Genomic DNA, 24965 nt, shown 5'->3' with positions numbered 1-24965 from the left:
TTTTGAATCTCATTCATTTGCTTGGAGAGTTGCTTGTTGGAGGCCATAAGTTGATCATAAGCTTCAACCTCAAGGACTCCTCTTCGGGCTTGGCAATCATTACTAGAGTTCATGGCTCTTATAGCCATCTTTTCAATCAGCTCATACCCCACTTGTGGAAGTAAGGCATCGAACTCTCCACTTGAAGCTGCATCCAAACCAAACCTCGAAGAATATTGGAGACCATCATAGAACTTTGCTACTTGCTCAGCTTGAGTAAGGTTATGTTGAGGACACCTCCTCAAGAGCTTCTTGAACCTCTCCCAAGCTTCATAGAGATTCTCATCGGTGGATTGAGTAAAAGTCATGATGTCATTCTTGAGCTTTCTCAAGAGGGCTCTTGGAACAAACCTTGTGGTGAACTTCTCAGCCAAGTCTTCCCAAGATGTAATGCTACCTTGGGGCTGTGAATTCAACCACTCTTCAGCAGTATCCCTCAATGAAAAAGGGAATAAACTCAAGCGGATGGTGTCCGCTGAAACATTCTGAACTCTGTAGGTGTTGCAATTGCGGATAAACCGCTCCATGTGTGCATGAGGATCTTCGAGAGCACCTCCACCATACTGATTTTGGCTCACCAAATTAATGAATGCCGGCCTCAGCTCAAAATTTCCCGTGCCATCGGGGGAAACTATGCTGCCCGGATAATCGTAGCTCATGGCAGCCGAGGTGAGGTCTCTGAGAGAACGATTGGCATTCTCCAATTCTTGCTCTTGAAGTCTTTGAGCAAGAGCCTCATTCACTCTTTCTTCTATGTGGGCTTGCATCTCCTTTTCCGTCATTTGAGCAGCCATGGCTTCAAGCCTTTGTTGGGCTCAACGACGGCGAAGAGTACGTTCAGGCTCCGGATCAAACAGCAATGGATCTGTGCCAAGCCTACTGTGCATAAACTGAAATCACAAAAACAGAGAAAAGGTTAGTAACACCTATTCAATGCAATGCTTAGTAAAACAAACAAACAAACTCTTTAACTTAAACCGAAAACCACAAACAATCCCCGGCAACGGCGCCAAAAACTTATTGGTCAATTCGCAAGTGTACGAATACCTCCGGGTTTTAAAATATCGAACCACAGGGATTGTGAGTGAGAATTGTTGATTTAAGTCTAGAGTTTGCACGTTCTTAAAACAGTAAAATTCAGAAATTGGTTTTGGTTGATTGTAACAAAAGATTTGCAAAAGAGCAATGTTGAAAATGATGTAAATAACAATGATGGAAAATTGCCTTGGGCTTTTGATCATCTAATCCATTTTAGTCCACCTATCCTATGCATGTGATATCTTGATTTATCTCTTGTTGTTATAGCCTATGTACTTACTAGTTGATTCCTCACAAAAGTAATTCTCTCAAACTGAAAGATAAGCCCAATTCCTTGTGTACTTAAACATTCATAAGAGGTAAAAGAGCATGTATGTTCAGGCCAACAAAACCCTACCCTCACTCTATTTCTAGAAGCAAGTATAGAAGGATCTATTCCAATTCATGTCCCTAGATCATAACAAATTTCCATTCAATTATAATCTAGCCTATAGCAGAGGTGCACCAAAGCTAAACATGCAATAAGGAATTGAAATACAAGATTGAATCAAGACTCATGCATAGAGATAGGATTTGACAAACTAAAATTTCATAGAATCTCTTAACCCAAAGCAAAAAGTAGACTAGCCACTCATGGCTAGTGAATTCATAAAGGAAATGTAAAGAAAACCTGAGAAGAAATACAAGTTGGAAGCCTCCCTTGGCTCCAAAGTTCTCCTCAGCTCTCAAACTTGATCAAAAATGAGTAAAATGTCCAAAATGTATCAAGGAAATTGGCCTAAGCCTTATTTATAGGCAAAACAAACGAAACTGGGCGCTCAGGCGCCAATTCAGAGCGCCTGAGCGCCAATTGCATGTTGAAAAACATGCTCTCTGACCCTATTGGCGCCTAGGTGCCCACTCCCAGCGCCTAGGCGCTCAAGCTCGCCTGAAAAAGACTTTTTGGCTTCTGAAACTCCTCTTTTCAATTCTCTTTAAGTTCTTCATCAATTCCATGCTTCTTGGCCTTCTCTCTCCTTCAGTTTTTGCACTTCAAACCTAACCAACAAGACAAGGAAGATTCTAGAAGCTCCAAGAGCTCATTAGCACAAGAAGTCCTTCATAAAACACAACAAAACCATGCAAGTCCTAAACTTTACTCAAAATGCAAGAAAACTACCTATAAAACTACTAAATCACCAAAACGAAATAAAAACTAAAGAAAAGAATAAAAATGCATGAGAATGCATGAAACACTACATGAGACTCAACAGAAAGACTCAAAACAAACAAAGAAATGACCCTAAAAACACTACTAAAATAGGGTCATCATCTTGCCTTGTACCTTCTGCTGCCATCAGATTCTTCCTTCAGTCTATAGACCCATCTGTTCTGTAGAGCTTTCTTTCCTTCTGGTAACTTGGTCAAAGACCATGTTACATTCTTCGGAAGGGACATCATCTCGTCTTTCATTGCTAGCTCCCACTTGATAGAGTCATTCCCCTACATGGCTTCACCAAAATATTCTGACTCTCCAGCATCAGTTAACAACAGATAATTCAACGAAGGAGAATACCTTTGTGGTGCTTTCGGCGTTCTTGTAGATCTCCTCACTTGAGTTATAGGAGTTTCAATTATTGTTGTTGGCTCTTGTTCCAGCTCAACTTCTACCTCATCATCCTCGTTCTCATGATTAATCTGGTTTCTTTTGGCTACATCACTTTCTGAAATTTCTTCCAATGCCACTCTTTCAGAAAGTTCCAATTGTTTACTTGAACTCATAGATTCTGCAGAAGACCTGTCTTTATAAAGCACACTTTCATTAAAAGTAACATTTCTGCTTCTAATGATTTTCCTGTTTTGTTCATCCCAAAACCTGTAGCCATACATATCAGACCCATAACCAATAAAGAAACATTTTATGGCCTTGGGGTCCAATTTGTCTCTCCTATCGGAGTCTATAAGAACATAAGAGACACAACCGAAGACTTTCAAATGTCAAAGACTTACCTCCTTTCTAGACCATACCTCTTCAGGCAACTGATAATCCAAGGGAACAGATGGTCCTCGATTTATCAGGTAAGCTGTTGTATTAATGGCATCTGCCCAAAACATTTTTGGCAACCCGGACTGGATTCGCATACATCTAGCCCTTTCGTTCAAGGTCCTGTTCATTCTTTCCGCGACACCATTTTGCTCAGGTGTACCTGGTATTGTCTTGATCATTCTGATCCCATTTTCTGAACAAAACTTTTTGAACTCCTGGCTGTCATACTCCCCGCCATTATCAGATTTCAGACTCTTAATCTTCAAGCCTGTCTGATTTTCAACTTCTGTTTTCCACCCTTTAAACACAGAAAACACATCAGATTTATTTTTAAGAAAATAAACCCATACCTTTCTTGTTGAGTCATCTATAAAGGTGACATAATAGCGTGAACCTCCAAGAGATTTCACTGGGGCTGGACCCCACACATCTGTATGCACCAATTCGAGCTTTTCTGATTTTGATTTCCTGCTTGCTTTTGAGAAGCTTACCTTTCTCTGTTTCCCCAAAATGCAATGCTCATAAACACCAAGATCAACATGCTTCAAATTTGACACCTTACCCTTTGATGCCATGATCTTCATTCCTTTTTCACTCATGTGTCCAAGTCTTTGATGCCATATAGATGAGCTATTGACAGCTTCAGTTACTGCTATCATGTCCTCCTCTGCAACCATATAAAGGGAGCCTCGTTTCTTTCCTCGAGCTACAACCAGATTGCCTTTCGTCACCTTCCAAGCTCCACCCCCAAAAGTGGTGTGATAACCCTCATCATCCAACTGGCCTATAGAGATCAAATTTCTCTTTATTCCAGGGACATGTCTGACATTATGCAATGTCCAGAGAGTTCCATTAGAGGATCTGATATCAATATCACCTCTTCCCACAATATCAAGTGGTTTTCCATCTGCAAGATAAACCTTTCCAAACTTTCCACATATATAGTTAGATAATAATTCTTTTGAAGGAATAGTATGAAAAGATGTCCTGAATCAATAACCCATGAATCAACAAGACTATCCAAGCTGCAAATTAATGCGTCTGCTACTTCCTCAGTTGCTGCATTAGCAGATTCATCATCATATTGCCTCTTTTGGTAATTTTTCTTCTTCCTTGGGGCTTTGCATTGATTGGTGAAGTGACCTTTTCTGTCACAATTCCAGCAAGTGATGTCATTCCTGACTCTTGTCTGACTTCTGCCTCTTGATTTTGATCTGCCTCGGCCTTGGCTTTGATTGTGACTCTTCTGGCTACTTCTTCCTCTACTTTCAGTATTCAATGCTGAACCGGAAGTGTTTGAAGACTCTCCTGAATCTTTCCTACGAATATCTTCGCTTAAGATCAGGTCTCTGATGTCATCAAACTTCAGCTTGTTATCCTTTGCGGAGTTACTAACCGTAGTGACAGTTGCAGCCCAACTATCCGGTAAGGATTGTAACAGACTCAAGGCCATCAATTCGTCGTCAAAGGTAATCTTCACTGACGATAACTGCGAAATAATTGTATTAAAGCTATTAATGTTTTCAGTTACAGAGTTACCTTCTCCCATTCTGAGATTGAATAGACGTCGTATCAGATGTACTTTATTGGCGGCAGATGTCTTCTCGTACATATTTGATAATGCCTTCATCAGATCTTCAGTAGTCTTCTCATTCACAATGTTGAAGGCAACATTTTTGGATAACGTCAATCTGATCACACCAAGGGCCTGTTGATCTAACAGATCCCAGTCTTCCTGCTTCATGTCGTTTGGCTTCTTCCCTGTCAAGGGTTGATACAACTTCTTTTGGTACAGATAGTCCTCCATCTGCATCTTCCAAAACCTGAAGTCTCTGCCATCGAACCTCTCGATCTTCACCTTCCCTTCTTCTAGCGCCATTGCTCCCACTTCTTCCTCTACACTGAGGATCTATCCCACGAACCTAAAGCTCTTGATACCAGTTGTTGGGAGAAATAATAGAAAAGAGAGAAGAGAGAAAGAAATATAACACAGGAGTTTTTAACGTGGTTCGGAACACAATGTGTGTACCTACGTCCACGGCTACACTAGGTAGTAATATTTCTTTGGTGTGTATAATGCTTACAATGAGATGCATATATATAGTAGGAGTAAGTCAACCTCTTCCTTATTCTAAGCAACGTGGGACTTACAAATAGACTACATAAGCGATGTGGGACTACAAATAGACTACATAACATAACAAGACTTACCTATGTAATGCTTAAGTGATAGATTGAATAAAATGAGACTTTTGGCTAAGTTTGAGTTTTGACAGATTACGCTTGTCAACTTGTGTGAATTTTTAGAGGGTCTTAACGACCTCATTTGGGAAACCTTCCTTCATAATAGTTGTAGCCCTTTAATTGTAGAAAATTCTCGAAGTGTAATCAGGTCATTCCGATATCTGTAGATCGCGATATTTGAATTTTACCGAGCAGGGTTCTGGCTGTAAAGTGCCAGCGAATTCATTAATGTGTTTTTATTTTTATTCCGAATTTGGTTGGATTTTTAATTAAAAATAGTTGAGTTTTAATTATGTTCAGACCTGATTAGGGTTAATTAGTGGGCCATATGTTTAAATGGTTTGGGCTTAAAAAGGTAAAAGCCAAACCCTAGCCCACATGTTGGTTTGCATGGGTTTAGTCACGAGGGGGGAAAACCCTATTTTCTAAGAATCAGAAAACAGAAGTTGCACCCACACTATTTCACGTTAAAACCAGAGGAAAAGAGAGAAGAGAGAGCTTGAGAGAGAATAGGAGCGCCGCCGCCCAAGCCGCCACCACCACTCACGACGCGCGTGCGAGAGAGAGCTTGCGAGAGGGAGAGAGATCGCGAGTGGAAGAGGGAGAGACCGAGAGCAAGGCAAGGAGGTTTGGACAGCAGGAGAACCATCTTCTTTCTTTCTATTTTCAAGCTTTAAAACAAGGTAAGGGCTGGTCCTAGGACTTGGGTAGTTTGTTAGGGACTTGTTGCTATGTTTGGTTGTGAAGAATCTTGATTTTTGAGGGTTTGCATGAGGGTTTGGGTTGAAGGTTTGCTTGCTGTACTATTATGATATGAGACCTATGTGATTTGATTTTTATTGCTGGAACATAGCTTAAAGCCTTGGGCTGAAATGGTTTATAGCTTAAACTAGAGGTGGGAGTTTCGCTGCCAGTTTCCTGTACTGGACAGCGGACTTCAGAGCCCCTTTTTACCTGTTTATGGTCGTCAAATGAAAAAGTGATTAAAATGAAAGTTGTAGATTTTCAAAATATATTTCCAGAAATATAAAAATCATAATTTTTGGTTTAGTAATGTGATCTGGGGGTTGTTTTTAGTAACTGTTACACCTGCTGTCTTTCCTGTTCCGGACAGTAAGCTTTAAGGCCTAATATCACCGAATTATGGGGCTCAAATGAACGAGTCTTTAACTAGAGAGTTGTAGATATTTAAAATAGCTTTCCAGAAAGGTATCATACGTGATTTTTGGTTGAAAGATACATTCAGTGGCTCTGTTTTTGTGAAAGTTGTTTCTGCTGCCAATATGTTGAGTTGCGAAAATGTTTTGAAGTTTTGTTTAGGAACATGTGTTTAGGAGATGTTGTGAGTTATATGTTGTTAAACTTGATTTCATGACCCTTGGTACTTGCCTTGTGGTGCTGTTGTGACATAATATGCATGTTTTTATGTATATGGCTATTCTTAAATGATTTCACACTGTTTAATTGGTTATTTGTACAAAAGGGTCGCTCACCTAGCCGTAATCCCCTTTTGTGCACTGTGAATGTTGTGTTGCTATCTTTAGTGTTGTGAAGATAATAAAAGACTCTAGGAAGACTTGACTTAGAGCCTCAATATAAGAGAAAGAGAAATAACTCGCTTGCAAGTAAAAAGTGAAAATGTGATTAGTGGAACATAGGTCGGTGTAGACTATGGTCCATGAGAACGATTGGCTTGCACGCGAGGGAGAATTTTGTGGATCATTGCGGCTCCACGTGATTTGGTTGACTGCGGTCACCATGAGATTTTGTGAAGTATTGCAGCTTCACGTGATTTGTACATCTGCGGATGTATGTGATTGGCCAAGGAAGGTTTGGTGGGTTATGTGATGTGAGATTTCGTTAGTAACTGACTAACTGACTTTATCCCATAAAAGACATATAACAGACTTATATTGTGTACTGTCGATTTTGTTATTATTATTTCTGTCGACCTGACCCTTGCGCTACTTGTTTATTTGTTATATGTGGGGGGTAGATGGTGTTGGCTACGATCATGGTGACTTCCTGGAAGTTGAGCCTCGATGATGGAGTCCGAACTAGAGTCAGAGGAAGAGCTTCCCAAGGTGACCGACGATCCTTGGAATGAGATTAACCCATCTGACGATGAGCTGTGGTCCCGGAGCTTCACTGCAAGGACCAAGCGGCATTTCCAGAATGGTCAAGGGGGCATCTATGTGGACTTGAAGACTTCATGGAGGACATGCTCCGGAATTACTAGGGTTGGGTTGAGTGACTTGTACTTCTTCTTTTGGGTTGAGAGTATCGGGTGGGCGTTGAACTATTTAGTTTACCTTTCAGTTGGATATTTTCCTTCCACTTAATATAATTTATAACGAGGTTTCTTTTGGGATAAATATTTTATACATTTCCGTTGTTTAATGAATTTGAGTTCGCATTGGCTTTTATGTATTCCGCAAGTTAATTTGGTATAGTTTTTAAGAGTTTCGCAATATTAGAACTTTTGTCATTAATTCAAGATTAATAATTGAATCAACAAATTGGATTAATTGGTTATTGTGTGACACTCGAGAAATCGGGGCGTTACATTTGACATGTTCCTTCCAATCACATCACTTCTTTGACAATTTGAATTTCAACCAATAGGCAGCAACCGTTGCAGCTTTTCATTTAATGCGTCTTTCTCACTCCCCAGAATTTCGCAACCACAATCATGTCATTTCCTGACGTCATGGGGCACAGCCTCTCTTTTTCCTCCACATCCCTCGGTAACCGTCCACAACTTCTTCCTACACGTTGTCCTCCACACGTCGCTCCCCGCTTATAACAACATTGTCCTACTCATTCCTTCCGTTCCTTTGCGACTTACAAATCTTTACTCCTTTACTCTCGCGCAAACTTGTCCAGTGTCAGAATTACCTTTGTTCCTTGCAATCCCTCTGCCATGACTTCAAAGCGTCAGACTGAAAATCCCAAACGTAATGTCGTCGCGGCCACCCCTCTACGGTGTGTTCCTCCCGTTCCCCCGCCCCCTCCAGGAGGCATCCCTCTTGAAGAAAAAGAAGTTATTGCCTTCCGAATGAGGACTTGGGAATATTTGAGTGCTCCCGCCGTGAGGGCCTTGCCCGCCGGAACAATACCTAACCAACGGTCAAGTTTGGAAAATAAGTCATCCATTTGGGAGATTTCCTCAGAATCCGGCGGACTTTGTCATGAGAAACCTCTTGACGAGCTTCTATGTTTCCGTGCCTGCTTACCCCTTGAACGCCCTTGGCTCCGCCCTCAAGACGGCTCCGTGGGTGATCCTCACTTCTTTTATGTGTATGGGTATATGTTCACAAGTTTGAAGATTAAATTTCCTTTTTCTCCTTTTATCTGCTCCGTTCTTCACAATATCAATGTGGCTCCTAGTCAACTTCATCCCAACAGTTGGGCCTTCCTCCGGTGTTTCGAGATTCTCTACGACGCGATTCACCAGGAACCTGAACCTTCGAGCTTCTTTTATTTCTATCGTGTATCTAACCAGCCCTCCCCGCAACGTATTATCTCGTCGCCGCTTGGTCCAAACCTGACATCTTCCGCCAACGCCCCTCCTCCACCTGTTCATACTTCCACTATCTCCTCAGGGTCTGTGAGTCGGGGATTCCCGCGTTCTCTAACTTTGACACCAGCCCAAATGGCGTGAATGGATGAAGTTGTTAAGCAGCGTGGCTTGGATAATGTCTCTGAAGGGGCTGTGGCGGGAGTTCTCCGCGCGCTCTACTGCTATAGGCGCTCCGCCCAGGATGCTGACGAATTACGATCCGAAGTGGCGCGCCTCCGCGCTCTCAATTCTCAACTTGCTGAGGATCGCATAGTGCTTGCCGCTAAACTGACCGCCAAGGAAGACTCCTTTTCCAAAGAACTAGCCGAGCAGCCCGCTCGTACTGAAGTTAGCTTGGAGTTCCGCGATAGGAGGATTTTCTGAATTGGAGAAAACTCTTGCAGAGCTGCGGCAAGAGGCGCAGCTAGAATCGAGCGCAAAAGCAGACCAAATAGCTTTGATGGAGGCCGACCTTGACAACCTTCGATCTGACCTGGCGAAGAAAGACGACCTTCTATCCTCCGCGAAGACTCAAGCTCATCTTGAGGCAAAGGCCTTAGAAGAGAGATTGAGGTCAGAGGCTGCCGTTGCTGCTGTTTCCGAACGTGGCCGAGGCTTTTTCCTCGCCAAGCCCAAGTCGAACATCTCCATCCTCTGATTGACCTCAGCCTGATGGGAGCATTCAAGAGGGTGACTCCCACAAGATTGGTCGGGCCCGACAATCCTCCAGGCTTCGTCGCCGAGCGCTTCTTGACAAAAGAGCACGTAGAACCAACTCCACATGTTAGGAGTCCTTAGATTATCTTTGCCATCTTTGTACCGAGGGTCTCCCCTTTTTTAAACTGAACTTCCTTCTTTTTAATGAGAACCCCAAGTTTTTACTGCTTTTGCTATGAGTTTCAATTGTACGCCTCCCGCCAGGGAATGAACCATGCGGAATGTTCCAACGGTTTACCGTTGACCACCGGCCACGAACGTTCAAGCCTTTATTGCAAGTCGCTCTTTTTCTAAGAAAAACTCCTCGAGAAACTGCTCCAGCAAAAACTCACGAAAACCGAACTGGCTTATAAACAAGAACCAAAACGCAACAATCTTTACATTTCGTCTGCTTTCCAAAACATCAAGGAAATGGCTTCCCATATTGCTTGTCTGGAAGAGCTCAGGAAGAAGGCCTTTGACGAAGACCTCCTCATCAACATCAGGCATCCGGAAGATCCCAGCGTCTACGACCTGACCAACAAACTGTTGGGAATGGATCTGAGTCCCAAGATGGATTCTATCCTCCGGGATTTTATCTGCTTCGTGGAGGAAATTCAAGAGCTCTGCCGGCGGGAGCTGGATCTGCTAGAGGAGAAAGAAACGGTGATAACAGCTCTGGAGACGGTGGAAGAAGGTCCTAAGAAGCAAGAGCTGAGCCGAAAACTCTGCAACTTAGAGTACAGGCAACACCGGTTGGAGCTTGAGAGGACAGAGCAGCGCAAAGAATGTAGGAAAATGAGGAGAGACCTTCCCTTTTAAATGCATTAAGTCAAGTATTTGAATAAAATTTTTGTTTCCCGAATTGTTCTGTCGTGCACTATTATGAAGATACGAGCAAACAAATAATTGAGGTAGTAAATCGCCTCAATATAAATAGATAAACAAAGGAATGAATGAATAATTAAATGAGCGAAGGATAGTTAAGCGGGCGAGGCAAGCGGCCCGCCACTTATCTTCGCCTTTGTTCGTCGCCGTTTACCACGTGTTTTCAGTGCTAGCCTCCTAGTTTTGCGTGAGTAATTTTTCGAGAGTGTGCTACGTGTAACTAGGACTTTCGCTCGGTATTTTACCGAGGCTTTTTGTTCGCACCAATATTTCCCGTAAGAGCAGGTGCAGCTCCTCCAGCCTTATTAGATGGGGACTTACAGTTGCTCGGGGCCCAATGGCCATATGAGTTTACCCGAGACTTTTGGTCTTGTTAAAAATGTTTCTAGCATTTCGGGAAGACTCGACTCTCTCATATCTCGGGGAGGTTCTTTGGATAAAGACCTTATTCGCGCACACCACCAATGGGTGGCGGCGGGAAGCTCATCCGCACACGTCGCCTACAGAGGCTACAGTCAGCGCCGGACTTTCCGGACATCAAGGTCGTGTTGGTATCGCCACCTTCAGGGAATTTTTCCCACCAGGCTGTCGTCTCATTTCGATAGTTAGGAGTATTGCTAAGAATATCCTTTTGTATTTGATTTGTTTAAGTTTTACATCAAGGGATGCCTCGTTAAAAAACTCCCGTGTTGGAGAAAAAGAGTGCATCTTTATTTTCGTCCTTGCTTTTCAATCAAAGTATTACTCCCAGCATCTTGTCTTCCTCGCCCTCTTTGCCTTCCTTGCCATGGCGAGGGATCTGTCCCTGGTCTTCCTCGCGATTGGCGGGCCGAGCTGACTTGGTTGGTCTTCGGTCCCCATCTCTTTGTTGCTCGGCCTCCCTCTTGTTATCCCTTCTTTGTGCTCTTTCCTTTCCTTCATTTCTGGTATGTTGATGAGTTTCTCCCTTTCCTACCTTTCGAGGGGGCCAAGCAAATGCAGGTGGCTCCCCACAAACAGTTACTCTCTTCCCCCAATTGAAGAGGTCAACGTTCTCTTCTACGAGTTCACTCAAGCGTTGTTCTTGGTCCTTGGTGAATCTGGGTTCGATTTCCAATATTCCTCTATTGGTAGCGCTCATGTCCTCGTCCTCGTCATACCACTCATTACCTTTTTTAGTGTAGAGCTTGCCTCATCTTATCCTACGGGATTCTTCCCCTTCCTTTCGTCGCCGTCGTTCTGGCTTTGCACTCCCATACGCTCCTGTTCGCCTTCACCGCCTTCAGACGTCCCTATCTCGTGGCACCTGTGTCCGTCGCCAGCTCCTTTTCTGCCATACAGGTTGAGGCAATGGCTATGGCACTTCCTCGCCTCCTTTTGGTCTACTGCCAGTTTTCCTATCCTCCCGCAAAGTAGGGGATATTTTACCGCAAGGTGGGCCGTAGATATCACTGCATGGAGGCGATTTAAGGTACCTCGCCCTATGATGATGTTATAAGCTTCCGCGACTTGTAGGACCAGATATTTTATCCTCAAGAGCTCGGCGTCCTCGCCCACTCCGAAAACTGTATCCAACTCTACGTAGCCCCGTACCTGAACTTGTTTCCTGGAGAAACCTACCAAACTTCCCGCGTATGGCCTTAAATCCTTGTCCGTCAGCCCCATCTGTCTGAATGCGTCCTCATAGATTATATCCGCCGAGCTGCCCTGGTCTAAAAGCACCCTATGTACATTGAAACCTCTTATTTGTACCATTACCACTACCGGATCGTCCGTATGGGGCTTGATTCCCTCGAAATCTGCGGTCGATATCACTATGTCTGGATGTGGGCACCCAAATGGTTCTGAATATACCTGTACTGATGTTGTCGCCCCCATTGTCTCCTGGCCCGCCGCCGATACGTCGTTGCAAACTTCGAAACCTTCAGCGATTATGTTCGTTGCCTCAACCGTTCCTTCGCCCTCGCCGTTGTTAGCTTCTTCAAATTTCTGTCTATTCGCCGCTTGCGGACGTCTCGCCCCGATCAACCGTCTGATTTGACCCTTCAGCATGAAACAGTCGGTGGTGTTATGGCCCTCTAAGTTGTGGTATTCACACCACCTCAACGAACTCCCCGCCTCATTTCTGGGGTCCTTTCTACGCTCGCCGACTCCGTTCATATCTTCAATTTCTGCCTCGAGAAGTAACTTTGCTAGCTCCTTGTTTGAGCATCCTCGCGACCTCATTCGCTGGCTTACATTCTCTTCTCGGCGCGAGCACCAGTGTGTCCTATTCCCCATTCTCAAGCGGAGTAATTTCCCTTTTTTTCTTCTTTATGAATCGGCCAGCTTGTATGGACCCGTGCTCGCGACTCGTTTCCTTGCCCTGTACCCTTTCCCTTGCCACAGTTACCTTTGCTGTTCGCTCGCCCTTCCTCTTGTGTGCTTCAATTTCCTCTTTTAAGATGTAGTACTGCGCTCGGGCGCGGACTTCCATCATTGAGCATGCCAGCTCCCTACTCAGCTCGTAATAAAATTCTCCCCGGGCCAAACCGCCTTTGAAAGCGCACACGCATACGCGTGGCTGCAATTCCTTGAACCTCGTGGATATGGCACTGTATCGTCTCACATATTGTTCCAAGGTTTCACATTCCTCCTGCCGAGTATCAAATAGATCCTCGACCGTCCTTGAAGAGAAATGGTCAAGGAATTCTGATGAGAAATCACAGAACTTAGCTATGGATCCTGGAGGCAGATTCGTGAACCATTCCTTTGCCACGCCTCGAAACGTTGATGGAAACATCCTGCATTTTACAGCGTCGGAAACTGCGTACTTCGCCATCTTCGCCTCAAAACGAGACAAATGATTCTTTGGACTGGTTTGTCCGTCGTACGCCTCCAACACGAGGCTCATCATGTCGTTCGGTACAATCACCTCTCGTACTGCCGCTGAGAAAGGCTTGGTTCCGGCCGTAGCCGCAGCTTCCTCCTCCTCATGATTCCACTATCGGAGGTGATAGTAACTCAACTGCTCATGTAAACACTCATTTTGCATCTTCAAGTCGCCACTTAACGCTCGACGTGCTTCTGCACGACGATGTCTATCCAACCTCGCGGTGTGCGGGGAAGGTAGTACCCAAAGTATGAGAATGCTTAGAACATAGAGAGGGAAGGTAGTATCCAAAGTATGAGAATGCTTAGAGAGAGAAGCTCTAACCGCTTAGAGAGAGAAAATGGAACTGAATTTCCATGCTATTATTATTCCGAATGAGCTAAAAGTCCTTTACAATTGGTATTTCCCTCCTATTTATAGAGGTGGCGTTGGGCTTTGACGCCTCTAACTTACCCAAGTGGGCCAGTTGGGCCTCGGGAAGGGAGGCCCAAGATCATGGTGCGTTCCCCGCCCATGGTCAGGTTTCCTGGGCGAGGGACCCTGGGGCCTCGCCCAGTTCATTATTTTATTAAAATGAACGTGAATCATTGGGAAACAGTTCACATGGACATGATCCCGAAAATTACGTGCTCGTTTGGTATGTTGTATAGTATAAGACCTGATAGTATAAGGCCTGATTGTATTAGACCTGATAGCATAATGCCTGATAAATTTTTAATACTATACAGTGTTTGGTCGTACACTATATAATTTGGTGGAGTACCAGTGGTGGTGGTGGTGGTGGTATTTGAAGTTGATGATGGTGATAGTGGTGGTGGTAGTAGTGGTGGTAGCGACGATGGTGGCAGTGGTGGAGGGTGGTGGCGACAGTGGCAGTGGAGGGTGGTGGCGACAGTGGCAGTGAAGGGTGGTGGTGGCGTTGGTGGTAGAGGGTGGTGGTGGTGGTGTGGTGGTGGTGGTACTTATAGTGACGGTATCAACGATGGTGGCAGTGGTGGAGCATAGTGGTGGCGGTGGAGGTGGTAAAGGGTGGCGGTGGCGGTGGCGGTGGCGGTGGCGGTGGAGGATGGCGATGGAGGGAGGTGGTGGTGGAAGTAGCGGTGGTTGAGGTGATGGTGGAGGGTGGTGGCGACTTGGAGGTGGCGGCGATGGTGGGGGAGGGTGGTGGCGGCAGTGGAGAGTGGTGATGGTGGTAGTAGTGGTGATAACGATGACGGTATCAACGATGGTGGCGGGGGTGGATCATGGTGGTGGTGGCAACGACGGTGGTGGTGGTGGACGGTGGTGGCGATGACAGTTGATTAAATATATTCAAGCAGTTTATACATCACACTCTTATCATGCCTTATCCATCATCTCTAGGGTGGACTAAATAATCTATCATTTTAATGTATAAGAGAGGATTGATGTATAAGCATATACATTACAATGTGAGCCCCAAACAATGGATAAGTCCATAATGTATTGTATAAGTTTATACTATCATGCCTAATACAGTGTATCAAACGGGCCCTTAAAGTGTATGAACAAGAAGGGTGTGTTTATTATGCACAAGGAAATAGGTAGTGTAAGGTTACACAACCATCATTTGACCCACTACAATAGATTTCCCTTTTTTTCAAAAATAAAAATTATATTTCTTAATCAAAACAATTAACTTGACAAAAACAATTATGTTAATTGGATCTAGGTTGCAAGTTGCAACAATGAACCCACCATCACCAACCTCTCTCCACTCCACCACCACCACCCAGAACCCACCCACCACCATCGGCTAACGGCGGCGAAGTCGCCATAGAAGAAACGAGGGTTGGAACCTCTTCTCCTCGTGGTGGGGATCATCGTGGTGGTGTTCGTTTCTTCAAAGACCGAAGGAATCGATCGGAAAAACCATTTACAGGTGCCGGTGGCATCTGGTGGCAGAACGACTATCTGACTTAGGGGTTTTGTTGCGGACGACGAGTGGAGTATGATGGTGGTGGTGGTTCCTTCAGATGGCTCGTGGTTTGATCGGGATCAGAAAGAGAAGGTCGTGGTGGTGATGGGTCTTCCATGAACAGGAAGGACTTCAAGTTCACACTTTTCCCCTTTATGCCAACTAAGTATTGTTGTTTTGGTTGATTTTACTCTGCTTCATCACATGAGCTTCATCAAGCTTCCTACCGTTGTGAATGGTCTCCTCGCCTCTAGGAACTACGACGAAACCCCCTCTTCGAGACCATACCTCGCCGTCGTTGTTCTGGCAAGTTCTTCCATCACCATTGTCTCAATCTCCCTCCTCCCCCACCCCCCTCTCTCCTTCTCTTCATCTTTCACCACCAATTTATGGTAAAACTCCCTTTTGATTTGTTAAGGTTATATAAATGGAATAAATAACTCCCAGTACCAATTTAAAATTGAATCACTAAAAGTTTAAATTGAATATTCAAGGCCCTAAGAACCACTCTCAAATGTACTTCGAAGCAGATTTTGTAGTAGATGCTTGCAAAAGTGATAAGATGCAATTGTCAATGTTCTTCTGATGAGAACCGGAAGAGCACGAAACAGAACCAAAAGGAAAGCCGAAAGAAGAGAAAGAAATTAAGGATAAATGTTGGTAATTAAGAAATATGTTTTATTTTATTTTATTTTAAAAACCCGAAAAAACCCACTTTTGTAGGTCAAAAGCACCTTGTGCATATTAAATTTTTCCGCACAAGAAAAACCAGAAATACAAATAGCCATCAATTCCACAAAAATATATGCAAGTGAAACCCTAACCATATCTTTTATTACTGTCCAATGACATAGTGTTGCTAGGACTCATGGTATACGTCTATTTTGTATGGAGTTGTTTAATTTTCAGTCATTACTTATGCTTTGCTTTGGCTAAAAAAAGTAAAAAACAAATAGCCATCAATTCCGCAACCCATCATGGTGCTACCATCCACAGAAAGAGACGAATCCTCCAAAAGACCAAAACCCTTTAATTAAAACCCAAACAATAATTAAAATCCAAAACCCACTATCCCTAACCTCACCTCCATCAACCTCTTCGTAGTCATTAGTTTAAGGAGATACCAATTTGGTCGATGTTTTCTATGGCAAACAATCTGCTCAAATTAAAAAAATACCATTTGTTATGTTTTTTTATGTTTGGAAAATCCAATACTCAAGCTAATGAATCAGTGTAATCTGCTCCAAAATTTCTATGGAACACAATCTGCTCAAATCAGTGAACTTCTTTTGACTTCTAAACTGATCAATCAAGTTTAGTTATTCAAGCTGCATCTAAGTACCAATTTATAGATTAAACTCCCATGGAAAAATTTGAACTTCCAGTACTCTCTTATCAATCCGTGACTCTGTTATATTCTGATTAATACAAACATCAAAGAAGGCCCTTGCAATATCCTTGGTCCTGTCAGCCCCCTAATAGTGATTTTCTTAGTTTTTACCATTACTAGCTCAAAAGCCTCACACTTTTCCTTTTTATAAGAGCACTGGTTAAGGGATCACAAATTGAATTTACAAATGATCAATACTACACAAAGTAACATTTGAAAAGGTAGGCTTTTGAAATGATCATTACTACACAAAGTAACATTTGAAAAGGTAGGCTTTTGAATAATTAGAAAACCAATCCATACACTTCAACTTGTACATTCCCCAATAGTACCAAAAGAATTAGATTTCCAAGCACCCGCAGTAGCCATAATTATAAAGAAACGGTAGTAATGAATACAACAACCCATTCAGTCAATTAAAAAACCAAGCAAGCCCAAAACACATGTGCAAGGCATCCAAACACCATGGCATTCAACATACTCTTGAATCACTCTAACATAAACTCACAAAATCAAACTACAATGACTAAACTAAAACAACAACAAAAATATGAAGAAATGCACAAAGCAGATTGTAAATCATGAGCAATTTAACAAAGAACAGACTTACTAAATGCCAACAATCTTAAACACTGTTTCCATTTCTACTCTATTATCCCTTTCATATAAAGAATAGACATACTAAATGTCATTTAACAAAAGTAAAGGTAAGTCATTATTACATTAGGGACCTCTAGCATCTCTAGATAACTTATCATCCCTCAACAAATTAGGAAGTCTAAAATCAGTCTAAGGGAGATTATTAATATATATTGAATAAAAACAATGAAGAAAAGGTAGAATCTAGATAACAATAATAGGAACTTACTTTTCCCCTTCTACAGATTATTAACAAGGATGGCAAGTTTCGAAGAAGATATACTATATTTGTTCTAAGTCATGCATGTAAATAAGCACAACAATAACAGCCACCATCAAAGCCAGACTAATCAATAAAACGAAGTTAAGCTGTATTATGCTAGACAGCTAGATTGCCTCTGATACCAAACAGCAATCGCATATGCTACCTAGAAGCCAACTATCTATTCAAATGAGCATGCATTTGGACACAAAACTAGGGATACATTTATGAACTTCTGCTACAAACACGTCAAAAGAGGTTTCAAGGTTCAAGTTATCAAACAAAATAATATTAGAAGAAGCACGCGAACCAGAAATTGCGGCTAGGATAGCTTCTGCGGACGCAACCCAGAAACTTGTAGACTTCAAACGATGAAACTAAGATTTCCATGAGAAAGAGATGAAAGAGGAACAAATCCACATATCAAACAATGAATCAAGGGGCTCTCTGAGATAGAGAATAGAGAACCATGAAAGACCAAAAAAAAGCTACGAGTGAATTCGATTCCATGAGACCAAGACACTTGAGATAAGAGAAGAAAAAGAAGCTGAAGTAGAGTGAGAAAGAGATTGAGAGGAGCTGGGGAGAACACGGATTTTTAAATTCCCTTTGTTTGAGGTGTTATTTTGAATTCCCTGTTTTTGCTTAAAAAACATTACCCCATAAAAAGTGCCATATGTTCAAAATTCTAGAAGGAGAAAGATATATCCAAACATGGCATTTTAACAAAATTCATTTGAATTCCTCAGTAAAATACATTACCCTCTCAAAATACTTCATCCAAACACACTCTTAAGTCTTAAGATATGAACTTGGCATTTTGATAGCTTGCCCTAATCGACAACTATAGAACTATGGTATGTGTTGTATGTTTTCAATATTTGCTAGCTCTTGTAAATTGTAATACTGGCTTGAGCAAGGCCAATGCAATCAATTCCATTCAATGATTACTAGTTGATTAAGTGGTCCTCTTTATCTTATGATGTACAAATGGTATAGCCGCATATTGCCATACAAAAGAAAGGGTAGGGTACACATAGCAGTAAAATTAGTAGTCAAAATCAATAAATGGAGAAAAAGCCAGCAGCCTCAACATTCAGGGAGGACAGAAAAGGCAGTAAACAATTAAACATTAATGTGCAAGCCAAGAAAACATAATAAGTTTCCCTCCATACTTCACCTGATAAAGATTGAAATTCTACTCAGCATCATTAGAACACAACTTGGGTAGTTAAACTTATAAAAGTCAGTAAAAGACTTTATCTATCTCACAGCAAATGACATGCAGCAAAACAAGGAGGCAAATCAAAGTGTGTAATTCAAGAGGCAAACCAATGAAACATGACAGCAAACTTATCTAATTGATAATATATAATACTCAAACTCAACCAATTGTGCAACAGAACATTTCTTTGTTATACTACCATGTGCAAACCAAGTTCACCAATAACTACCTATACAAATATAGACAGACTAGACTAGAGTTAGACAAATACTCTGCTGATAGTTCCTTCCAAAATACAGCAGCAGCAGTATGAATACTTCATTCATTTCATTTCCTCTTTCACTTATTACAAGCTTCACTCCATCAGCCATCATATCACCACCCCTACTTGCATGTAAAAAGCAAAATGGAGTAAGTGAGCAACCCATTAATCAATTCATCACCAAATTGATATCCAAAATGTAAAAACCATACCATTCCCGGAAAACCGGTAACTCAGGCAGCCACTTCATCCCTCATCTTCCTCGCAGTCGCGTATCCTAGAGAGGTTGGTGATGCGCTGTTGGAAGAAAGCTACTTTCAGATTGGTCTCCTGAGCTAACAGCTCAAAATCTTTCACCTCCATCTCAATACCCTTCTTCAGCCCCTCATTCAACTCGCTCCACACCTCATGCACCAAAAATTTCCTCATCTGGGACAAGTCCTCCACAATCTCATAGAGCGAACTCAGCCTGGAGTTTGTCAAGTCTCGTGAAAACTCAAGAAGCTCCATCGCCATCTCATTGATTCTCGTCGACATTGTAATCAAGGCGTCAAACTTGTTCCGGCGCGTCTCCGGCAGCTCAACGGTGAGGCGGCGGTTGTGTTCCTCCTCCTTCCATCTCTTTGGTGGCATCATGATGGGACTCGATCAAGTCCGATACGCGTTGCCGTTTTGGTCAGGTTCTTTGGAGTTGAAGGAAGGGGGAGGGGAGAGGGTGTAGGAGATTGGGTTGGAGTTGAAAGGAGGCATGGAGGAGAATCTTTCGGTGAATGGTGCTACCAAAACGTACTCTCTAACTGAGAGCTTTTTGATAGTCTCCTTGAGTTCTCTGAGGAAGGAAGGGGAGGGAGTGATGGAGTTGGGGTCGTCGCCGGCGCCGGAGCCGGAGGTGGATGAGAGGGGGCGGTGGTGGTGGAGCAGGGTTTGTGAGAGTGAGCATTCTTCTGAGACGGAAGAGAACCGCCATAGCTCAAGAAGAAGAAGAAGAATCGTTGTGTATGTTTTGATTAGGGCATTAGGTCCTTCAGTTTTAAGGCATCACAAGGTTGTGGGCTCCCAAGGTGTGCCGAGGCCCATTCCTCATGGAGTTAATGGGCCTCTCCAAACAAATGTCACATATACTAATTAATATTAAAAACAACTAACATAGAGAGTATCAAAATAAATAATACTTTTAGTAAAATGTTTGAGATAGGGTTTGGGAGAGAGGATAGCTACACATAGTTCGACGTTCTAAGGATTTGTTAATTGTGACGTTGTGTGACTTTGTGCGAGAACCTTTGTCTTTGAGATAATAGACAGAAAAGAAACTCAAGGAACATGGGGAATGCGGAAGCAAGGAAGGAGGTAAGGAAGCTAATTTACACCTTAAGTAATTCAATTTCTAGTTTAGAAGGTATTTTGAAAGTCCACGATTGTGTATTTGGACACTGCTTCATTGGCTTAAGAGGTGTATTGGGAGTAAGAGGTACCTTGTGTTATCTCAAATATGTGTGCACCATGTAGCTGGGAAGAAAAGAGATAACGATGGGCTAATTTAATTAGTTGGTAGAGCGAGTATGACATCCAGAGATGGTGTTTGGCTAGAGATTTAGTGAAATATAAGCTCTAAAGAAAGAAGGGGAGTAAATGGTGATTCGGCCCAAAACAACAGGGAGATAGATCATTTTAATTGCTTTATTGACTCTATGGAACTCCTAGACATTCAGTGGCGGAACTACTTGGATACTAAGGGGGCCATGGCATTAGCCCCTCCAACAATTTTCAGAAAAACTAAAATATAAAGAGACTAAGAGAGAAATAGATATGTAGAGACACAAACATGGAGAGAAAGAAAGATATTAGCTGGTGAAATGATAGGGAAGAGTAGCGAGAGGTGGCTGGTGTAGTGAGTGTGAAAAGAATGGTGTAAGTGATGCTTGGCTGGAGATCTATGAGAACACTCACTAACATTTGCCTTTGCCTTTGTCTCTTAGTTTAGTGTTCACATTAATTTGAAGAGGAGATAAGGCAAAACATGAAAACCAGATCCTCGTTCATGTTCATCGACTCATGAGTTTCCCCAAAAAAAATTATCAATAGTTCTTTGTTTTTTACAGGCCCTGTTCCTCTTTTCAATGTATTATTTACCATCTGAATATAGGATAATTGTTGCTATGTGATACTGCAAAGTAACAACTGACCTCATTCTCCATATGTGGCAATGTATATCAATGTCTTTGTGAAGCCACATGGTGCGCCAAACTAGTTTTCTACTTTTCTTAAGAATTATCTTCATTCTCCACTCTTAAATAACACACATATTTGGATTTTTAGGGAGTGGAGAGAAGAGAGAAGAGAAAAAAAAGAGGAAGTAAGAAATTAAATGAGTAATATAATTGAAAGAGAAGAGAGTTAAATAGAAAATGAATGTGAAAACGAAATGAAAGTGCGAATGAATCATAATTCTAAATGTGAATTATATCTTTCATGATTAATAATTTGTGTTTTTTTATAAGCGATTAATAATTTCTATGACTCTATGAAACAAATTTATATTTTACTTTTGCTAAATTTGCAATAATGCAAAAATTTAAATTTTTAAAACTACATTTGCACGCTGATATATTTGAAGTGTTGTGCTACCATTTTTTTTCATGGCATGTATATGTTAAGTTTAAACGCTAATTATATCATCTCTCATGTTTCGAATGATAACAATTTTCAAGAATATAAATGTTGGGATTAAATTAAATATGTGCATTGTATTTCAGGAAATAACACTTATGCCATCTTTCCCTGTCGTCTCTTATTCAAAGTATAAGACTACACAAATAGACGCTCAAGCAAAGAAGAGAAACGACAAAGAGTATTAAAGGAAGACAAGACAAGCTAAAGAAGTCAAACATGCAGCATTAACTATGCAAAAAGATCATAGGAAGAGTCAAAGCATCAAGGAGATGATTAAAAATGTCGATAAACAATTTTTATGATCTTTGTCGTTAACAATTTTTTTGTAAAAGATATCTTTAAAAAGATAATAAGATTAGATAATTATAGATTCATATTAGATTTTTTTTAAAGGGAATTAGATAATTGAATAGATATAGTTATTGTTAGTGATTTGAGATTAAAAAAGAAAAGACAAAAGCCACGTGTATTTATTAATTGATGTGGCAGGGCCACGTCAGGTCACTGTGACATGTGGCCACGGTGGTCAACGTCTCCACTCCGACAGGGACTAAAACCAACCATTTCCCTTATGTTCAGGGACTTATCTCGGCTTTTGCTCCGGCGAGGGACGAAAATCAAATCTCGCTCAAAGTTTAGGGACGAAAAACGTATTTAACCCTATATTTAATTATAATAACCTAAATATGCAAGAGATACATATGGTTTCATACACATAGAATTAACCCACTAGAATGTATTACAATGCCTTATTATATTTGGTTCATGAGATAAATCGAACTAGGTTCATTGGATGAGCCTGTTAGGTTTTATTACAAAATTAGGATTAGCCACATTGGGAGTGCATCCCAAGAGGGCTTATAAATAGAGAATGAGATGCTCAAACTCTAGTTAGACACTTTACTCAGACTCTTGCCTCCACTAGCTCATCAAGATGCAAGGGTGTCTAGTCAGAGCGTTGACCTAGACTAATGTAGAGATGAAGCTGATATTGCTTCATGTCCTCACTTCTTCAAGAGGTTATCATTATTTCATCTTCCATGTTTTTTTGTCTTTATATATTTGATTTGAAAGAGTTAATTGATGGTCAAACAAAAATATTTTCCTAATTATATGCATCCATATTGAGTAAATGGTGGGGAATTTGATTCAAATAAGGTCGTGGTCGCAGAAGCAGGATGCTGTTACAGGTGGGTTCCTTTCTTCGGCGTGTTCGTGGCGAGACATCGTCGCGAGAGAGCTTCATCGTCATGTGTTGTCGCCGGCGGAAGACTGCCTCTTTGTAGGTCTAGGGAGGTGGAATAAGGATGATGAGAGGGTTCCAGTGAAGATTCTTTTCCCGGAGATTACGATTAAGAGGTTGGGGTCTGCTGGGTGTTCCAATTTCCCAGATGCCTCACTGTTCCCTGAGGCATTCGGGAGGGACATATTGGTTGATTCTACTGTTCTTCCCGTCTCTGAGGTGGCTTGTGGTGTAGAGTTAGTGGAGCGAGGTGTGATGTGCGGTCCTTTAAGACCCTGTGAGGTGCCTCCGTGTCTTCATGGGGGCTCTTCTCAGAAGCTCTGGCTTACTCAGGTAGGTAAGGAGTTCCATGTTTTATGTGGTGATCAAAGGCCTTTGTTTAGGCTAGCGTTCATTGGTGTTGTTCCTGATGCTGGTTGGTTGGTGGAGGCCCCCCACTTCTGGTCCATGGTGAGGGAGGTCGTGGATTCCATGGCAATTAGGATCCCTGCTCTTGCCATTGAGGATGCTCTTTCTTCTGTTGGGCCTGCGGATTTGCCAAGTGGAAGTGATGTGCAGGTTTTGGGTGCTGTTGGGGTTGCTTCCTCCAGCGCTTCCAAGTGTCGTGGTCGCCCTAAAAAGACTGGTCGAGGTACTCGTGCTACTGGTCTTGTGGGGAGAGGTGCAGTGCGTGATCAAGGCCTGACACCGCTACCTTCTCGCCCTCGAGGGCGACCTAGAAAGGTGAGGAATCCGGGTTCAGAGTTGGAGCTTGGGAGTGGCTCTTCCTCTAAATCTGGTGTGGAGGATTTGGTTTGTAATCAACTGGCTCTCCTTGAGCCTTTGTCTCCTAGCTCTTCGGAGGTTATGACGAGGGCGAGATCGGCGCTGGCTATGGGTAAACGGATGAGGATGGTTTATGATTGCTCTGACGAGGTTGCCTTACAAGGCATAGCGGATAACATTAGGTCCCGTAGGTTGGTGTATAGCTGATTGGTTAAATTGTTTTGACTAGCTGTTGGTATTGTGTCTATAGGTTTTTTGATTTGTTTTGGTAGGTGGGTTTGCCTTGGTTTCTTTCTTCTTTGTGGGGTGGCTTTTGTTTGTTTGTGGGTTAGCTTTTTGGTGTACTAATCCTCACTTCCCCTTTGTACTTCTTTTGGCATGGCTTGCCAAGTGTTGATTTATAAATATTTTCTTTTGCTGTAAAAAAAAAAGAGTAAGATGAAAAAATAATTAATTATATATATAGAGGATAGTTTTTTTTATTGGATAAATAAAGGTTTAGTTAGAATTAAAATTGAATTTTAATAATATATGTTAGGGAAACAAGTTTTTGTTATATTTGGAAAGATATAATAAAGAGAGTGTGAAGAGATAAGGCTTGTTTAAAAAAATAAATTTTATTCTATAAATTTTATTTTGTGAGATTTAATTAAATCAACCTGATTTACCTTTTAATTAAATAGAATTCTAATTGATCAAAATTCAGCTCTAAATTTTCTAGAAAGATAATCAATTAATCTTCTAAATTTTAAAAAAATTAATAGTTACTTGCTGGTGGGGAAAATCTAGGCCTAGACTCGGCTATCAATAGACCTTGGAAAAACCATCCCTTGGAGTTGTACCTTTTTCCCTCACTTAAAATTCTCTATTGATGAAAAAATTAAATCCACAAGACCACTCTCACATTCATTCTCGCGAGTCCCTCTCTGTTCTCTAGAAGAGAACTCAAGCCCTCTTCATTAAAGATCAACTTGTTCTAACTCTGAGTCATGGTTGAAGATCTCCATCTAGTTCTTGTTGCTCAACTTGAAATTCTTAGAGGTATTTGTTTGATCCTCCCTAAAATGTTAATTTTTCTTATAGATGTTTTTCTACCGTTTGATCTTTAAAAATAAGAGAATACATCCCCTTTGTTGTTAATAAGCGTGATTAGGAGGATGAATTTGTGTGTGTGTGTCATGAAAATTATCCATTAATAGGGGAATGAATTTAGTTTTTGAAATTTAAGT

At 41.8% G+C, this 24965-nt stretch overlaps 2 protein-coding genes and 1 non-coding gene across 3 annotated transcripts; 2 read left to right on the top strand and 1 right to left on the bottom strand.

The window, feature by feature from the left end:
* The first annotated feature begins 258 nt into the window (after window positions 1-258).
* Window positions 259-365, top strand: LOC130716472 (small nucleolar RNA R71). The gene has a single exon (XR_009012083.1). It is a non-coding gene; the product is annotated as a small nucleolar RNA R71 (small nucleolar RNA).
* A 12376-nt stretch (window positions 366-12741) lies between these two features.
* On the bottom strand, window positions 12742-13293 carry LOC130712469 (uncharacterized). The gene has a single exon (XM_057562301.1). It carries the CDS (start codon window positions 13291-13293, stop codon window positions 12742-12744), a length of 552 nt encoding a protein of 183 aa, XP_057418284.1.
* Window positions 13294-22621: 9328 nt separating this feature from the next.
* On the top strand, window positions 22622-24193 carry LOC130713645 (uncharacterized). Its single transcript, XM_057563427.1, has 2 exons — window positions 22622-22747; window positions 22900-24193. Exons 1-2 carry the CDS (start codon window positions 22727-22729, stop codon window positions 23941-23943), a joined length of 1065 nt encoding a protein of 354 aa, XP_057419410.1. The 5' UTR covers window positions 22622-22726; the 3' UTR covers window positions 23944-24193.
* Window positions 24194-24965: the final 772 nt, after the last annotated feature.

The sequence above is a fragment of the Lotus japonicus genome, chromosome 4 (assembly GCF_012489685.1).
Source record: "Lotus japonicus ecotype B-129 chromosome 4, LjGifu_v1.2".
Classification (NCBI taxonomy): domain Eukaryota; kingdom Viridiplantae; phylum Streptophyta; class Magnoliopsida; order Fabales; family Fabaceae; genus Lotus; species Lotus japonicus.
The sequence above is the reverse complement of the archived record's forward strand: the minus strand, read 5'-3'. Positions and strand labels throughout refer to the sequence as shown.

Excerpts from the sequence above, each read along its gene's own strand:
- LOC130712469 (XM_057562301.1), bottom strand. The coding sequence starts at position 13,293 with ATGGCGAAGTACGCAGTTTCCGACGCTGTAAAATGCAGGATGTTTCCA.
- LOC130713645 (XM_057563427.1), top strand. The coding sequence starts at position 22,727 with ATGTCCTCACTTCTTCAAGAG. Across the intron at positions 22,748-22,899 it reads TGTCCTCACTTCTTCAAGAG|AAGCAGGATGCTGTTACAGG; the intron begins GTTATCATTATT and ends TCGTGGTCGCAG.